The following is an 18,404-nucleotide window of genomic DNA, read 5'->3' as shown; positions in this document are numbered from 1 at the left end:
AGAAATCATGGAAGTCAGGAGTCCTGGGTTCCTGCTTTGGCTCTGTGTCTATTATGCTGTGCAACTGCAGTCCAGTCCACCCTCTCTCTGGTCCCCCTTTACCAGTCTATAAGGAGTAGGGTTAGATCACACCAAGAGCTGCTCCCGTCTGGCACCCCATCAGGTTTAGAGCTGACCGTTGACTAGGGCTCAGTCTCCCCATCATCTAGAGGAGTATTCTGGTTGTGACATTTTAAGAACTTCATCAAATACAGTTTCCTAGAGCACAGTCTAGTCCTTTTCACCTGAATTTTCCTGAACGGGCTCTGGAGGGGGGGACCACAGAGATTTGGACATCCACCTGGATGGGGTTTGGGGCTTTCTTTTCATGCCAGCTGAAAAGATCCACCATGAGCATAGGGCTGCACAGCATGTCTCTCAGTTCATGGACAGCACCCCCTTGTGAACACATGTGACATGCTGAGTACCCTGGCCCTGCCCCCTCCCCAAGCCTGTCTCTGGTACTGAGGGACAGAGCTCTGGGATGCCAAGTTCCAGGGAACGGCTCAACTGCACAGAGAATCAAAGGGTCAGAGAGGGTCTTCCACCTTCTGCTCAGTGGCTGGGCTGAAGGTGTCCACATTCCTTCTGGAGTTGATGAACGAGTGAATGACAAGGACGTATGGCAGGAGGAAGTGATCTACAACTCACAGGCATCAGGAAAGCAGACATTTTAAAAAACACAAACTGCCTCAGGTGGTTCTGTAAAAGTTAACCGTGGTCATGTGGGTAAAATGCCTGGCGTCGTAGAGATACTGCATCCGTATGGCCTCCCTCCCAGCCTCCCTTACGGAGGCAGTATTCTGTCTGCAGCCAGAAACACCCGGCTTGGAATCTCGACTCTGTCAGCCATTGCCTGTCTATTTGAGTGTGTCTGTGGTTATCTCTGTGCCTCAATTCCACCTCCAAAGTGGGACTGCTGATTCCCGTCCAGGGATATTGATAGCCCTGGGTTGGTACAGTCGACGGTAGCCGTGATTAACATAATAATCTGGGATCTCCACCTGGGACGGAGTCACCACAGGAGCACCATTTCTGGGAACTCACCTCACAGCCTTTGATACAGTGGATCAGCGCCGGGTGAGGGTACCACTTGAGACCGGCCGTGCAGACGACTCTCTAGAGAGAGAAAGAGAAAGAGGTCGGACGGGTCTGGGGCTGGGAGGGAGCCATCTCTTCACTGGCATCACGTTCAGCCACCCCACCTCTTCTTAGATCTTCCAAGTCCTGACCTCACCTAGTATATAAACGGAGCCTTGCCCAGGTCCTTGCAATAACAGGGGCCATAAGACTGAAATAATGTCTGTGCTCACCGTAGGGGTCGTGACTCTGTATTTCCCTGCAGGAATAAGAGCTGAGACGCAGAATTTGGTGGGACAGAGACATGATCAGAAAGGCCCTTTGGAAAATTCCTGGCTGATGTTTGACTCATGGACAGAGCTGAGGATAAGGTGGGAGGAAGGAAGAAGGGTGGAGAGTGTGTGTGTGTGTGTGTACGTGCACGTGTGTGGCTGCAGCAGGCAGATGGAAGAACAGTGCCGAGGACCAGTCTAATCACGATTGCCGTGGGAGCAGGGAACACTCTGAAATGGCAGATTCTTCAGCCCCGCCGTGGAGCTAATGAATCTGAATCTCCGAGGCCAGGGCTTGGGGCTCTGCATTTTACAACCAAGCCTCCCAGATGATTCTGATACGCACCACGGTTTGAGAGCAGCGGGCTGAGGATGTGTGGGCTAACCTTTGGGTGGGAACCCTGAAGAGGCAGAAAGGCCACAGGGGCCAGCTCACAGTTCCTGGGGTTGCCCGTGCGTTCCCGCCTCTGTGACTCTGTCCTTGCTCCTCTCCTTCACCGAAAGCCCCTCCTCATCTTGTCACCTAGAGAATCTTTAGTTTTTCTTTTCCATTTCTGTTCAAGACTACCTTCCTTCGTGGTGATTTTCCCAGCCCCCGTCAGGCAGAGCTTACAGGAATGCATATATGTTCTTACTTATAGCTTCCCTTAATAATAATTATTGTTATTATAATGACAACTACAATATATTGAGTGCATTCGTAGCGCTAATTACTTCATTCATTATCTTATTTATTTCTCACCACCATGCAGGGAGCTGGGCATTCATCTTGTGTCATAAGGAGAATAAATTCCCCAAGCTCCATAGCTGTGAAGAAACCAAGATTTGAAACCAAGCAATTGTTCTGGGCATGATTTAAGGCCTCTCGTAATATAAAATCCAACGTGGTAATTTCTTTTCAGGTTGGTGAAAAAAGAAAAAAGCAAGGAAGATGAAATACTATCCGGAATGGCGCTCACGTAACGGCCCTAGAAGCTCCCGTTCCTTTTGTGCCACAGATGCCTCACTTCTCATGCTAGATTTCACTGATTTCTTGGAAAAAAAAATTAAAATAACCTGGAGGCAGTGCTCAGATTTGCAATGATAGGTAACTGTGTTGGGGAGCAGCCAAGGAAGTCTACATGATTGAGGCTCATTCTGCTGGCCTAGTGCCAGTTGGTTAATTTTAATTAAGAAATGAATAGTCACATGGGCCAGAAGGTGGAAAATCTATGTGACCAGCCCATGCTCTCCCCAAGAGCAGATCTATATGGGAGCAAAACTGGAATTAAGTTTCTTGGTGAGTTTGGAACAAAGGGAGTCACATGACTCCAAGCTCTGGCTAAGGCTGGGTTGGGTGCCTTCCTTCTCTGCCCCACAGCATCTCTGGGTCCCCCTGGGGTCTTCCATGCCTAGAATGGTGCCTGGTACATGGACAATGCTCAATAAATATTCATGATATAAATGAACAGATCTATCAAAATAGAGAGGATTTTATCAAGGGATAATTATTTTCTATTTGTCTTCCTCTCTTCCAGAGCATCAGAAGAGCATTTACAATGCCAGGCACAGTCTTGTTTAGAGGACCAGCTTAGTGTAGATTGAATTAATGAAAGATCTTGGACAAACAACCTAACTTGAAGGTCTGCTGTCTCCCAGTGTGAAATCTACCATTCAGCCCCCGCTCCTGCCTCTGTTGACACTGTCTACCTTCTCCTAACACACACACACACACACACACACACACAAGGTGATGTATGGGAAAGACTGAGCAGTGAGGCAGGACGGACACGGCTGCGATTCTGACTTGAAATGTTTACTCCGAGGTTAGGTTTTCGCATCTGTGAAATGGGTATGGAACGCGTCATAGGCTTGTTGTGATGATGCATTGAGATAAATGATGTGCAAGTGGTCAACGCAGGACTAATTCCTGCAGGTGCTTGCAGCATGACCCGGTGTCAGACACCTCTGTCTCCCCTCAGGTTCAGGAGTGTTTGCTTCACAAACAAACCCATGCTGACTAAGTGAAAGAATGCAAGAACTCCAGTGCCCCCTCCTTCCAGCCCAGCCACCTCCTTGCAGGAGTGGAGGGGATCACCTGCTCTCTTTCTTCCAGGAAACTCTAACCAGACCTTCATCTCTGGGTCTGAGAGTCTGTTCCCGGCCAAAATTCAGGGATGTTGGAGGAGCATTTAGGTAACGCTTCAAGTAGTAGAAAACAGCAGGGTTTGGATCCACAAGGGGTTCGCTGCCCATCCCTCCCCTGTTTATTTGAGAGCTAATTTAATCCATCTGTAGGAGAGTCTCGGTGTGGTTGTACAAGTTTCTGTCAGTTGAGGTTTACCTGACGTGAGTTCAGAAAAAGGACTTTTATACTATCTGCATGAGCCTATTTATCTTTCCAGGTCTTTCGGATTTTCCACTATTCCTCAGGGCTGCACGCCCCACCTGTCTCACTACAGGGCCCCTCTGTCTGCAAGGAGAACTGGGAAAGGGGACAGGCAGCAGGAGCTGAAGGAAAGCCCGGGCTGTTTACACCGTACGCTGGGAGATCCCAGATGGGGCCCCTCAGATGTCAGCCTGTTCCCCTTGACGCCAGTGAGACCTCCAGCCCCTTCAGAGCCCTCAGACCAGGCTCTGTAAGATGGCTTTCTTCCCTGCCTTGCTGCATGGGAAGAACAGACTGTCTTTTCCTCTTGGCTGCAGTGGCCATCAGCGCCAGCACCATCAGCAGCACCGCCACCACCAGCACATCATCAGCGTCACCCGCACTGCCACCGTCACCTCCAGCATCGTCCTCACAGCACCACTAGCAACCACATCGTCGCTGTCCTTCTCCTCATCAACACAAAACCCTGTGTGAGGCACGCATTATGTGCCAGGCCCTGTGCTCAGAGCTTCCCTCTCATTTAATTTTTACCATAACTATGAGATGGCTATGTTTTTTCAGGTGCACAGCAGTGCTTCAGCTTTTTTGTTTCAGATTATATTCCATTATAAATTATATTGAATATAATTCCCCATGCTAGACAGTAAATCCTTGTTGCTCGTCTATTCTGCGTATAGTAGTTTATATCTGTTAAACCCTCTCCTCCCTCCCTCTCCTCTTTGATAATGTCAATTTGTCTCCTATGTCTGTGAGTCTGTTTCTGTCTTGTATGTAGATTCATTTGTATTATTTTTAGATTCCACAACTAAGTGATACCGTATCATATATTCCTATGGTTTTTGACTGGTTTACACAAGAGGAAACTGAGGCACAGAGACATTAAACAACCTGCCCCAAATCATCCACGTAGGTAGTGACAACCAGGAATTAAACTCACGTCTGTCTTATTTCCAGGTCTACAGTTTGAACACTACACTCCCCTCCTAATCCCCCTAGACCCTGAACCTGCACGTACGAAAAAGCCTACTCTCTGGACCAATGGAAAGACCGAGGTTAGGAAGGTAGAGAGGCTTTGAAACAACTGCAGTAGGGTACGAGTGTTTAAAAGCTGAAGCCCGGAGAAGACGGGCCCCAGGCAGAATCAAAGACGTGAGAAGGCGGACATTCTGAGGGGACACCCTCGTCCCAAGGCCCAGACCTGATGCCCCGCTGAGGTCGTCAAAGATGACCCCTTTTTTCTCCTTTACTTTTTCTTGACTTAGGGAACCTTCTATGAGTCAATGACACCATTTGTGTTTGCCTTTTGGTATCAGTCATGGAGCTTCTGGCTTTGTTCTGGGTAAGCTTTTTAAAAGCCCAGGCGTTTTCCACCCCTGCGTGCCTTGTGTCTGAGGACCACCTACCATTTGTAGGTGCGTAATCAGTGTTTTTCGGATGAGTTAACGAACAAATGGCCAAATGAGTGACTGTATGAGTGTGTCTGTGAGTGAAGGAAAGTGCGCTGGGCTGTGAACACACCTCTCCATCTGTGGGCTTCCCTTCCGTGTGTACGTGGAATAGACTGGGTTTCGTGCTCACTCAGAACCATTCTACCTCTGACCTCTAGGCCCTGGCACGGATGCCTTCTCTTTGAGGAATGAGCTCTGCATCCTCTGTCTGATGTACGCGTATGTTTACTCTTTATGATGTGCGAGGCGGCTGCCTTGCAGGACGGAACGCGTGAGAATCAGCCCTGGGTACTAATCCTGATGGAGTCAGTTATGTGAATCCGGCAGTGACCACCTCTCAGAACCTCAGCTTTTTCGTCTGTAAAACGGTGGTAGTATTTATCTCACTGGAGTGTGGTGAAGACAAGAGGAGGTGGTATGTATGAAACTGCCTAACGGACAGGGCCCACACGTCACAGTCAAGGTCACGTCCCTTTCCTTTCCTTAATTCCCCCTCTTCCTCCTCCTCACCTCCTTCCCTCCCTCCTTCCCTTTCCTCCTCTCTTTCTTCCTTCCATCATTTCTCCAGAAGCCCTTATACAAGCCAAGATCCCAGCGACCTAGAGTAATTACACACCTCTGAGGTTGTAAGCTGCAATTTCTCAGCACCCTGAGACTGGGGGAGTGCAGGGCAGGTGGGGGTGCTTCTTAGGAGCTAAAGGAAGAGAAGGTGCCACCCCTGAATTCTGGTGGTCAGCCTGGAAGAGACTGTCTCATCCAAGGCCTGCAAGCCAACAGCTTCCAGGCTACACAACCCACAGAAATGTTTGGTTTGGCACACATGGTGCTCAACAAAATTCAAAATTAGTTGCCAATATATAAAAAAGAGAGAGAGAGATTTTCATATTTTTAAAACTCAAGCATTCTTGTACTCAAGAGGAAAAAAAAAAAAACAGACAAATCTGGCCACGCTAAGCCCACACTTCCACACTCAGCTAGAGCTTTCCCCTTTGGAAGCCAGCATGTGATCTCCACAGTTGACCACAGTCTCCACCATTCCCTGCAGTCTGTCCAGCATGGAGCCCGCGGGCATTTCCATCCATCACTGAGAGTCCACACTGTCTTGTCTATTAGATTAGAGGAAGGTTTCTCTGTGTCTCTGTCACTTTCGCAAGTACATGTATCTATGTGGGGAGGGGAGGTGGGGAGATTTAAAAAGGGGAGAACTTAAATAAAGGGACAGAATGTTTTTCTCTATGAAGGCAAAAAGACATGCCTACAAAATAATTTCATCAGATACGTACTCTCTGATTCTAGCCACATGAAGTTAAAAAACAAGCAGAACCAGTACAGGTTACCTTGGTGGTGAGGGCACTGCCTGGCATGAGGGGAGTGGGGAACCGTCTGGGAGCTGGAAACGGCCCCACCCCGATCTGGGCTTCATGAGTGAAAAAAAAAACCACTGAAATTCATCAAGCCTTGTGCTTACGGTTAGCACGTGTGCTTTATCTCAATAAGAAAATAAGAACTTCAACTGCGTCTGTAATGGCTTATTTCTTAGACTGAGTAGGATGGGTGTGGGCGTTTGTTGTATTTCCTTGCAGTCTGTCTGTCTGATGTATTTATAGTAACGACCACTACTACTAATATTACCACTAACACATCAAGGTGTTTAATGTGCAAAGTAAATGCTTGACCCGCTTCTCCCACGTGTCCCGCCCGCCTGCTTCCCCTGGCGTCTGAGTTTGGGACCCTCCATCTCAGTCTCTAACTGCACAGATGGGGAAACTCTGGCACAAACAGCATGCAGGTGCCTGGGCTTGGACTCGAACCTCGGTCCCCTGACTCAGCAACCATTAACATTTCGGGAGCAGCCACTCTGGGCCTGAGAGGCGGGCGTGCTACGGTAAATGACAGGAGGACGGGCCTGTCCTCACAAAGGCCACTGGTCACGCACGTGACGTCGGTGTGGGTCTTCTGCTCCTGAGTAATCACCACTCCCGTCTACGCGCCAGTCAATACAGGTCAAGAGCTTAACGCTGAGCCCGGCACACGGTAAGTGCCAGCGGTGGCCAGCGGTGGCCGCAGCCAGTTTGTGAGGGCTCCTGAGAGCCAGCCGAGCCCATCTCCTCGGACTTGTGTTTGGGGACAGCCACCTGGAAAACCTGAAATCTGCCACGGTGAGAGTATTTCCACCACGGGGATTGGCAAGGGCTACAAACCAGAGAGGGTACCTTTTGGTGGAGGGCCAGGTGCTAACTATCTACCAGCTGGTAAGCAATTATAAACATTCTGCCTTTATGAATTATTATCATACATCCAACAGAAGCTGCAGGGGTGGCTGGAGTAAATGGCAGCACCAGACTGGCCTGGGTCCATCTTTCACTCCTCTTAGGCAAGTGGCTTCCATCTCTGAGATTCTGTTTCCACCACAGGAAAAACAGAGACAGATCCCCACCTCATAGGCGTGTGTGTGTGTGCACGCATGTGCGCACGTGGGCACACGGTGGGGGCGGGGGTGCAAATAAAGGCTGGAAAGTGCCTGATCCCACGCTCGATTCACAGCAGGCATCTATTACGCGTAAGTTCTCACCTCTCTCTCTCTCTTCCTCTGGGGACAAATGCGACAGTTTGGGGCAGAGCCTTGCCCCTGACCATCTACCTTGCACGGGCGCTCAGAGGCCACCCATCAGACAGCGGAGGAGCCACCCCGGGCCCGCCCCGGCCTGGCCGTGGCCACACCAGCAGCTCTGTCTCTGTAGCTCTCACCACACGAAGGGCAAGGGTGCAGCAGAGGCCAGCTTTTCTGCCTGATTCCTGGAAATCATCAATCTCTGCCCTTCGCCCTCCTCCCTTTTTCTACCACATTTTTTCCTCCTGGATAATGAGGCCTCCGGAGACCAGTGGAGGTCTGAACCTCGTTATGGCCCTCTCGGTAGGCCGGCATCAATAAAGGCCGGCAGACCAGGGAACTGGGTGGGGGCTGGGGCGGGCAAGCAGCGGGTGGGCGACTGAAGAGGGGGGACTCTGCAGGCTTTCAAATCCCTGGATTTATTTCACAGTGAATTATAACTGAACTCTTTAGTGCCCGGGGCTCACGGAGGGAAGGGTGGGAATTCACCTGGGGATCGGAGGAGAGACCTGAGTGGGAGATGGGTGAGGGAGCCTGGTCTGGGCCCCAGGCAAAGAAGACCGCCAGTACTGGGGTGAGTCTGCCCTGGGTGGGAGCACGGGTCTCCTGTGTGGTGTGGGAGTCAGGGCAGGGTGCAGGGAGGGCGATACGGCATGGAAAGAGTGGCCATTCATGATCCTGGCTCTGCGGCCTGTGTGACCCTGGCCTAGCCCCTCCCTCTCTGATACGCAGTTTCCCCATCTGTACAGTGACGGGCACGTATCTGATGGTCTCCAGCTGTCTTGAGACTCTGATTACAGGCTCTGTACGTGTGCCTGGGTGTGTGCAGCACGTCCATGCACACGGGCGTTCAGTGAGAGTCTGCATGGGGGCTCTGGGTGAGGAGTGGGCAAAGGCATGCTGAGTGCAGAAAACAGGATGGAGCCTGAGGTTAGGGAGACAGAGATGGAGAGAAAGAGTGTGGGCGGGAGGGGGTCAGGGCAAGGTGACAGAGGTATTGAGAGAAGGAAGAGAGTCATGGAGTGAAAACAGAGGCAGGAAAAGGGAAATACAGCTGGAGACGGGCAGAGAGCAACAGCAGCAGTGGAGGCGGGAGAGCCCTGGGGTGCACAGGGGAGCCGAGCGGGCCGGCCGGTCCAGCGCCAGGTGGCTGGGCCCGGGGCGCTGAGTCAGCCCTCACAGCCGTGCCCTCAGCTCGTGGGGGAAACAGTACACCCGGTGTCGGGTTCTGCCCGATTATCCAGGGCAGGATCTGCAGCAGGCGGGCAGACGGCACTGAGGCTGGTGAAGAGACACAGCTGAACCCACCCCATACCCCTGCCTCCCTCTCTCCTTCCCTCACTTCCTCCAGTGTGAGCGGCCCGTGCCCCGATCCAGCACACAAGGCCTGGGATGGCGCTGCCCTGGAGGACGAGAGTGGGTCCCGTACCAGCTCTGGGAGCCCCAGTGAATTGGGGGCCACAAAGGAACATGGGAGGGACCAACCCCAACGTGAAGCGGGCGATGACACCGGCACCGTGGGAAGAGAACAGCCCGTGGCCTCAGGCTTGGGTTCGAGCCCTCACTCTGGGCCATCGCTCACACCTGCGATCTCAGCGTCCAGAAGCAGAGAATGCAGACAATGCCCCTGCCCCACGTAACGTCCTGAGCTTTAAATGTGTGCTGAGTGCTCGGCGCACGCACGGAGGATGTCCTTCATACACAATTGTTAACTAGTTCCCCAAGTCACATACTAATCGCCTTTTACCAAACAAGCGAAGCATGGAGGAGACCCCAGAAACCTAAGCTACTGAATGTGGAAGGCACCTGCCTCCCAGAGCTTACACCAGAGAAGCCAGGAGCCTCGTCCAGTCAGACACAGGTTTGCATCCCAACCCTGCTCTTTCTGTTCTTGGAACCTCAGTTTCCTCATCTGTAAACTGGGTGCACTAGTGTTCTTACTCCTAGGCTGTCATGAGGATTCAGTGGGACAGTACACAAAAGGTCCTCAACACACGGCCTGCCAGAGGGAAAGTATCAAATACTTAAAGGCTGGAGAAGCCACTGTGAACAAGCCCCCAGCCCACAGAGCTGGTGGGGACCACCAGCCACTTTCACGTTTACAGAGGGACTCACGCGGGACCAGGGCGCATAAGTGGTCAACAAGGTCATTTCCCTCCCTCAGTCCCGGGTGGGGGCCCTGGTCACTCACCTCCACTCGTGTGGGGTTCAGCCAGTGGGGGATGTCACGTACGGTCATGTTCACTGGCAGGATGATGGACTCGCTGTTGTGGTCCAGGCACGAGGTGGCACATTCCGACCCTGAGGGGAAGCAGACTTGAGGCGGCGGCTCAGCCCCCAGTCTCCTGATGCAGGGCTGCTCCCCCGTCCCCACTGGCCTGGGCCGTCCCACTCTCGAGGGCCGTGGGAAGGAATGGACCCCCTGGCAGGGCCACCTCTGGTCCCCCTGACTGTTCCTGCCACCGCACTTATCCACCCTGAGCCCAGTTTCATCATGCTCCTCCTCTGCTGGAGCACCTTTCCAAGGTTCCCCACCTCCAGGACAAAGTCCATCCCCTCTGCCCAGCTTTCACGGCCTCCCATGGCCTGGTCTGTCTCAGCTCCCACTACACACCTTCACACACTCCCACCACCCGGGCTGCACTTGGTTTGCCGTCTGAGTCCACACCTCCTCCCCTCCATACTTCTGCCCCTGTTCATCCCCTTCCTGAATCAGCCCCCGATGTGCCTTCTCAGGGTCACATCCTCCCAGTTCTTCAAAGCCCAGTTCAAACCCTCCAGGAAGCCTGCCCTGATTCCTACAGCTGAATGAGAGCAGCACCGACACGGGTGAGCCTCACTCCAGTGTCGGTCTTACCCCTCCGTCCCTCCTTCCATGGTGCTGCCCTGGGAGGTGCCTGACACACAGGGATTGCTCAGCAAGCAAGCATCAGCCAAGCGACTGGCGAGCACATGAACGCAATGTCAGCCTCTCAGCCCCACACTGTCTCCTCGCACGGGGCCTGCGTTCATGCCCTGCCCTGTGCCTTCAAGACCCTTCCCATTCCTCCTCAACTAGCACGTGACTAAGGCTCCCTCAGACCTTAATTCAGGTGCCCCTTGCTCAGAGCAGACCTCCATCCCTGACAGGCCAAGCCCTCTCACAGTCACCCGTCACAGCAGTGGCCACATCACCACTTCCCACCGGCCTGCCGACTGTCGTATCAATAGCTCTCTTCCCTGCTCGCCTGTAACTCCGTGAGGCCAGCACTGTCTGCGTTCCCCCTTCTAGGCCCAGAGCCTGGCACTGTGCTTGGAGGATGGGAGGCACCCAGTAAGTGTTTGTGAAATGACTGTGAGGAACAGTAAGTGAATGAGTGCACGGATGGCTGAGGAAATGAATGCACGAATGAGTGAATGAATGAATGGTACAACACGTGAGTGAGGAGTAGGCATTTAGGTAGCTCATGAAGGGGGAAGCGGGTACATAAATGGATGAGTGAATGGATAAAGGCATGAAAACATAAATCAGGCAGTGAGTCAACGAGAGCATGTTGACCAGCACGGCACGGTCAGCACACAGAAGCCCTCAGTCCAGGGACTTCTTGAAGACGGTTGACTTCTGCACTGTGGGCTGGATGGCACATTGACTGTAATTTGACTCATCCATTCTCTGTCCTGACCTCAAGGATTCTGAAATCTCCTAAAAAGCAAGCTTATCCCATGAGATGTCCCAAGGACTCCAAAAAGGTGCTAATTCATATAAGCAAAAAATTGATGTGTCAGAATCTGACCAGGCCACCAAGGAGGTCACTCCCCTGCCTTCGTGCCAGGACCACTCTTGAACACTAAATGGTTCACAAGCGTCAACCCTCTTAAAAAGTACCCTACGCTGTTCGCCATTCTAAAGGCTCCCTTCCAGACGAGTGTGTGTGCATACACAAGGTAGGTTTATATGCATGTGCATATGTGCGCATGTATATACATAGATCCTTATAGATGTATATAGAGTTTATCCACCCAGGGCCCTTCTTGTTGCCATCTTGTCATCCTCTTCAATCTAAGAGACTCACAAAGTCTGAAGAGGAGGCAAGCGTAGGGTGGCAGGTCCAGGAAATCTTTAGAATCTCTTTACTTTAAACGTGGGGACACTGAACCCAGAACAGGGGGGTATGGTGGAGGGGTCCTGGTCTTGTCAGGTTTTCATCTGTCACTCACCGCCAGCCCAGGGCGAGACCAGTGTCACCACACCCATCTCAGAGGTGAGAGACTACGGTGTGCAGAGCTGGGCTCACAGAGCGGCAAGCAAGGGCCACGGAGGAGAGCCCACGCCTCTGACTGCCCAGCCCCAGGGTGGGCACTGGGACACACGGAGGAGGGAGGAATGGAGAGGGGTGAAGGGTCAGAAGAGAGAACATAAATGGGGGACAGGCAAAAAGCCAAAAAAAGTGTGATGAGAATGAAGGGGAGTCACCAAGCTGTCAGGGACTCAGTGGTGCGCGTCTGTCACAAGCTCAGCTCTGAAGCGTCTAGGGACCAAGGATACAGCAAGTCCGCAGTGATAAAATTCTCTTGAATAAAGAAGATCTGAGAAATGGCAAAAGCCATCTTATCCCAAAGGGGGAAAAAAAGAAAAAAGCCTGGTCAGCACAGGAGGCCCGCGCTGCCCAGGGGTGCAGACACGCAGCCCTGGGCTCCTCCGCTGTGCGCCCCTCCCCCAGGCTGCAGCTCTCTGGGCTCCGGAGGCTCGGCGGGCTGCTGTGTTGTGATATATGAGCCCTAATTGGCATCATTACAGAGTGGTGATCTCACCAGGCCCCCGCCTCTCCTTCCCGGGAGGAGCAGGGAAGGTGGCAGCAGCCTTGGTGGCAGCAGCAACTTTCTGAGGGCTCCTCACTGCCACCGCCGCCGCTGGGGCGCTTGGGGAGGGGCCGGAGGGAGCTTCTGGGGCGACTCTAGAATGTGGTCGCCAGCCCCCAAGCCAGACACACACCTCACCCCTGCTTATGAAGCCTTTGGCTGAGTCCCTCTCTGATGAGGTGGGCTCTCCCTAGGGAGGGTCCCAGCCCGGGAGTGGACAGATGGGGAGGGGCGTCTGGAGGTGAGGAGGGGGGCAGAGCTGGGGAGTCAGGGAGGGAAGCCTCTCCCCCACCACCTCCTGCCTTCTCCCCCAGTGCCCCAGGCTGCTTCTGCTCTCCCAGCTCTCCCCGTGTGCCCCCACCAGCCCACCGCCCACCCAGACCACCTCATTCATAAAACCGGCGTCTGCCTGGCAGTGGGAACTCGGGGTACAGAGGACAGAAGCACTCAGGTCCCAGTGTTGGATGGATTGCTTTCCCTCTCTGCTTTGACCATGACAAAGCTCAGTTGGAAAGGAATGCTACTGTTACCCCTCCCGCTGCCTCTTGACCATTCTGTGGGCCAGCAGAGAGCCAGGCATTCTAGCTCACTTGCGTGTGCCTGCGACATGCACATACAACATGTGTCCATAGTGGCCACACGATGTATTTGTGTACGTGTGTGCGAGCCATGTGTAGGTATACGCGTGTGTGCTTGTGCGGGTGATGTATTTGCGCCGGTCTGGCTGATGCGTACGTGCTGCGCACGTGCTCACGGCAGGGTGTGTGTGTCTGCGTCTGGTTATTAAGCTTTCGTGCTTGTGTTCATTTACGCACACGTGAATACACGCACTTGAACGTGCCAGTGGATGCAGACAGACAGGAGATCTGTTTTTAATTAGAATTCCCCCCCAGTGTTGCTCAATGCCAGTCACGAGCATGACTGAGATTCACGTGCATGTTCTGGTTGAGCTGGGGGCAGGGACCCCATCACAGAAGCGTCCAGAGCCACGCACACTCATCAGGAATGATGGAGAGGAGACGGCCTTGGCCTTAGGATGGAACAGCCGATGTGACTCACCATCGTTACGCCTGTTGTCCCAACTTCCTAGGATGCCTACCTTGGCAGGCCCCACAAGATCCCACCTCTACAACCCTCCTGGTCAGGGCCCTTTGGACTGGTGGCTCTGTAAGCCCCCGAAGTGCCTTCCTAACCACCAGGGAGAGCAACCTAGGAGGTTCCCTAACCCCACCCTGGACTAACGCAGGCTGCTGATCCCTACTTGGAGTTCAGGCGAAGAACCTCCGTGCTCTGACGCTACGTGTTTCTGTCTTAAACAGGAAGCGGTCAGGCCCCTCCCCACTTTGCTCTCCAGTCACTGGCCTCCCTTCTGGACATGAAATGATAACGCCTTTTACTGGGTGAGGAACACACTGCTCTGTGTGACTGGGAGTGAGTGTGTGCACAGATAACCTTCTGCTCCAGACATCCCTGGTGATTGTCCCATAAATCACACTGGCCATGAGAAAGGACACCCAATTCCCTGGGCTTTTCATCATGGTCAATTAGGGAATCAGCCCAAGAGGTCGGTGTCCCGGCCCTCCACTGAGGTCAGCCTCCGTCACGCCCAGATACCCAGGAAGCAGGGAGCCTATGATTAATCATCTGCCCAGACGCCTGGTGTCAACCAGGCAAACCCCTGGCATCAAACGCCAGGTTGCCTCCCTTCATTGCATGAGCCGGCCTCTGGCCCCGCAAATAATATTTTGAAAACACTGCATATCCTTCTTTTGGAGGCAACTAAAATGCCACAGAAAGAGCGCGGGCTTTGGAGAAGGAGCGGTCTCGGGGTTCGGGCGTGTTCTGCTTTCCCTTTGCGCCTCACTGTCCCCCTCTGGGAGAAGGCGCTGAGAGGGTAAGCGCCAAGCAGCCCTGACCCGTAGTCGGTATGACAAGCGATCAGCATTCTGCACATTTTAAGGTTAATAACAAAGGCAGCTGCCATGGACCACTATCGCTTCCCTAAATAGGATGTGTGTTTTCGTATCTCCCTCCCTTTGCCGCAGGATCCCTTCCGTCTGGAATGCCACCTCTTGCCCAGCGAGCTCCAGCAGATCCCTGTGCAAGCACCCCTTGCTCTGGGAGCCATCCACGTGCCCTGAGGCACCGGTCAGCCTGCCCGTAGTCCAGTGTAACTGCACGCTTGCCCATCACTGCCTCGCCAACATCCGTGCCCTCCAAGCTCGCTCTGGGAGGACAGGGCCTGGTCTCCTTCATCTTCACATCCCCAGTGCCTCTCGCAGGGCCTCACACGGGAGGGGAGCCCAGTTCCCCAGCGAGGTGTGAGCCCCCACACCCCTGGAAGGACGTGCCCTCCCGCAGCTCGTGCCCAGCGCCCGGCGTACCTATGGCGTAGCCTTCGGGGCACTGCAGCTTGAGGTTGCTGTTGAGCTGGCCCGGGGCCGAGCACTGGCCTTGCATCTCCTGGCAGATGTGGAAGGACCCGTTCCAGGTGCCGTCCTTCCGGCAGTGGATGACATTGCTCCCGGGACCCTGAACAGCAGACACACAGTGAGGACCAGGAGAGACTCCCGCCCTCCACAGGACAAGCCCCTCAACATGCCCCTACCCCCGAGCTCTGAAAGTGTTCCAGAACAAGCCCTGAACCTAGGTGCACACCCAGCCACCGCACACAGGCACTGCAGGAGGAAACAAGGCTCGGGGTGGGGAGAAACTTGCTCAAAGCTTCCCAGAGAGTTTAACTCCCAGGCTTCCTAAATCCTCGCAGTGTTCTTTCAGGGATTTTGGTCAGAGGAATCTGTTTTGTCTGTCGGCGTTTTCACTGAGAAGGTGGGGGCCGCATGCACCACGTGGACGTGCACAGGGAGTGAGGGTGGGTCCTGGAGCTGTCCGTGAGGAGGTGGGCACGCACCAAAGCTCGTTTCCTCTCAGCCCATGAGACCGTGTCCCAGGCCCTGGGCTCTGGCTGGCTGGACGAGGCCACCTTGGCCCCGCTGAGAAGCTTTCTCTTCTGGGCTTTCCCTTCCTTCCTTCTGTTCCATTTCATTCCATTCCTTTCCATTCCAGCAGTCACGGCACTGAGGAGGTGGTGTGGGATACGTCTATCTGTGCCTTTCCCCGGCTCCTGATTCTCTAAAATAAGCAATACCCCAGTTCTCAATCTTCTGCAAAGTCTTAGGCAAGTGGAACTTGCATCATGGTCATTTCTCCAAGCCGCTTTCCATATCTGAGATTCTAATGGGAGGGCCAGCTCTGTCGAAATTTCAGAACCAAGGATCACTTCTTAGTCTCTACTCTGGGCTCCACTCTGTGGGGTCCAGAAGTGAAGCGAGCTGGCCTCTGCCCCAGGGAGTCCGGAGGAGAGACAGTCACGTCAGTGTGACTGGGCTTTGTGCACAGAGAGGAGTGGATGTGAGGGGCAAGCAGGGAAGGCCTCTCAGAGGAGGTGATACTTGGAAAAGTTTTCAGGGATGTGTAGAATCAGGCAGAACAGGGAGGGCAGGACATTGCTGGAAGGTCAAGGGTATACACAAGTTTGAGAAGGAGAGGTCAGGCAGGATGGGCTGGTTAGGCAGGTAAAGTGTGGGGCCTTAAATGTCCGCTTACGGCGTTTGGAATTCTACCCCTTGGAAATGGAGAACCATGGGTATTTTCTGCACAGGGAGCTCAATGTACCTGAGAATAAGCTATCTATTGTTTCCCTCTTTCAAGTTTACAATAGGAGGCAAACTCCACATGAGAGCAGAGGAGCTGACCGAGCTCCACTGATGAAAGCATCTGTGGAATGGCTCCCGTGCCTTCAGCTTCCATTCACACTCCTGTGTCTGGCCTCCAGAGCCCACGCAGCCTTAACTCCGCCTAATTCTCCAGCTCCTTGCTCCCCCAGCACCACTGCCAACCTTGAACTTCGTCAACTGCCTGCAATCTCGAAGGCACTGTATGAGGTTTCACATGGCCCTGCTTCTGCACATGCTGCCCCGTCTGTCCACTCCATCTCCTCCCTCTGCCTCCTTGCCCAAACACTGGCACAAGCCATCCTGTCCTAACGCCACCCCAGTGCTGCAGAGTGTACGCCCTAAGGTCTCTGACACCTATCTCCCCTGTGTTTATCCTCTGCTCCCTCCTAGGTGATGAGCTCCTTAAGGCCCAGGAGGGCACCCTGGCCATCCCTGCAGCCCCAGGGCCTTCCATAGCACCTAGCAGGTCCTGGCCACTCGGTCCACTCAGTCATCACTCAATAGCTGTTTCTGTTCATTCAAGACCTGTTTAGCAGAAAATGAGGTGAATGGGTGGGGAGGTATAGGATGAATTTGTTTAAAACACAAGAAGAGAAATGAGTGCATGGATGAGGAAATAAATTAGCCAATGAAGAAATGAATGAATAAGAGAATAAATGAATGAGTGTGCACGTATGAGATGATAAACTCTTGGAAAGGGCTGGTGCCGGCTGAGTGCCCCTGTCTGAGAACACAGCTGCAAGGAGACAGGAATTAGAAGAGAAAGGGGGCCCCTCTCAGGGCCTCACGTGGGCCAGCATGAGGACGGTCCGAAACGGTGGAAACGTCTGTGGCCACAGAGAAGGGTGGCCCGTCCGGAGCACGCAGCTGTGAGACGGCTTGCTGAGTCCACCCACAGCGGTTCTGCGTGAACTCGGCTTTGCATGGCTTCAGAGAACCCCGACTCTCCCTCCCAGAGCCCCAGGCCCCATGATTCCGTCGGGCCCTCAGGGGAGTAGGACATTGACCCCAATTTCCTGCAGCCTTGGCCTGGGCCTATGATGCGTCTGGCCTCCAGCCCCTCAAGGGCTGCAGACCTCAGCACCGCGTGGGCCAGAGCTGGCTGGGGAGCTCGGTTTGCAAGAGAGACTGTTAGAACTGGCTGGAATCTGCTCAGGGAATCCAAACTGGGGAGGCTCCACAACAGAAGGTGGGAACATAAAGACAGGGGTCTCACTGCCTTTAGTCTCTCTGCCTCCTACCCAGTTCATCCGGCACTTTCTGCTGCAACTAAATCAGTATTTCAAAAGTCTGCCAAACCAGGCGGACTCGAGGGCCGGGAGTCCAGGGCTTCAACAGCGGAACCCCGGCGACGGGTCCAGCCCCACCTCTTGCTACACTCACATCCTCCCTTCTAGTCTGTGGTCACCTGTCTCTCCTGCACACTTCTCCTGTTCCCCTTCCCCACGCCTTTGCCCCTGCTGGGTCCCCTGCACAGCAGACTTTCTGGGGCCTCTCTGGATTCTGAATCCTCCTTCGGGAACAGATCTTGGTGCACTCAGGGCTGCCTGCCACTTGGTACCAATCCTCAGGGTAGATCCATGAAGTTGGGTCTAGAAGACCTGACACTGAGGTCTTCCCAACCTGGGAAGACCAGAGACCACAGGCAGGGGACCCACTGCGGGCACTGGGCTCTGAATGCATAATTCTGCACACTAGGGTGAAACTGAACATCCCTCAGCATCTTGTGTCTCTCTGCCTGTTCACCCGCCTGTAAAAAAGCATACTGTGCCCTCGCCAACTCTCTTTAGCTATGCAGGTCCCCAAAGAGCCAAAGGCATGCAATAATCACATTATCAAATACCTATTATGCGCCAAGTGTTTTAGACACATTTAAAAATGCTTTTAACAATGTAGCTTCTGTAGAAATTATATTCCTTTTACAGATTTGGAAACTGAGGCTTAGCTAGGAAGGAAAAAGTGAATTTTTAAATGATGTTGGTGTGATGGTTAAGAGTATGGACTCAAGCC

The 18,404-nt window shown here is 53.4% G+C and overlaps 1 protein-coding gene across 1 annotated transcript in view; it reads right to left on the bottom strand.

Moving 5' to 3' along the window:
- Positions 1-18,404, bottom strand: part of PAPPA (pappalysin 1) — a 230,519-nt gene that overhangs the window by 19,605 nt on the left and 192,510 nt on the right. Inside the window, exons 18-20 of the mRNA XM_032478289.1 lie at positions 15,042-15,189; positions 10,010-10,119; positions 1,087-1,158 (exon numbers count right to left, since the gene is read on the bottom strand). Of these exons, the coding sequence (XP_032334180.1) occupies positions 1,087-1,158; positions 10,010-10,119; positions 15,042-15,189 (330 nt within the window). The remainder of the gene's footprint in view (positions 1-1,086; positions 1,159-10,009; positions 10,120-15,041; positions 15,190-18,404) is intronic.

This window comes from Camelus ferus, chromosome 4 (genome assembly GCF_009834535.1).
Source record: "Camelus ferus isolate YT-003-E chromosome 4, BCGSAC_Cfer_1.0, whole genome shotgun sequence".
NCBI lineage: Eukaryota > Metazoa > Chordata > Mammalia > Artiodactyla > Camelidae > Camelus > Camelus ferus.
This window is presented reverse-complemented; position numbering and strand designations above follow the sequence as displayed.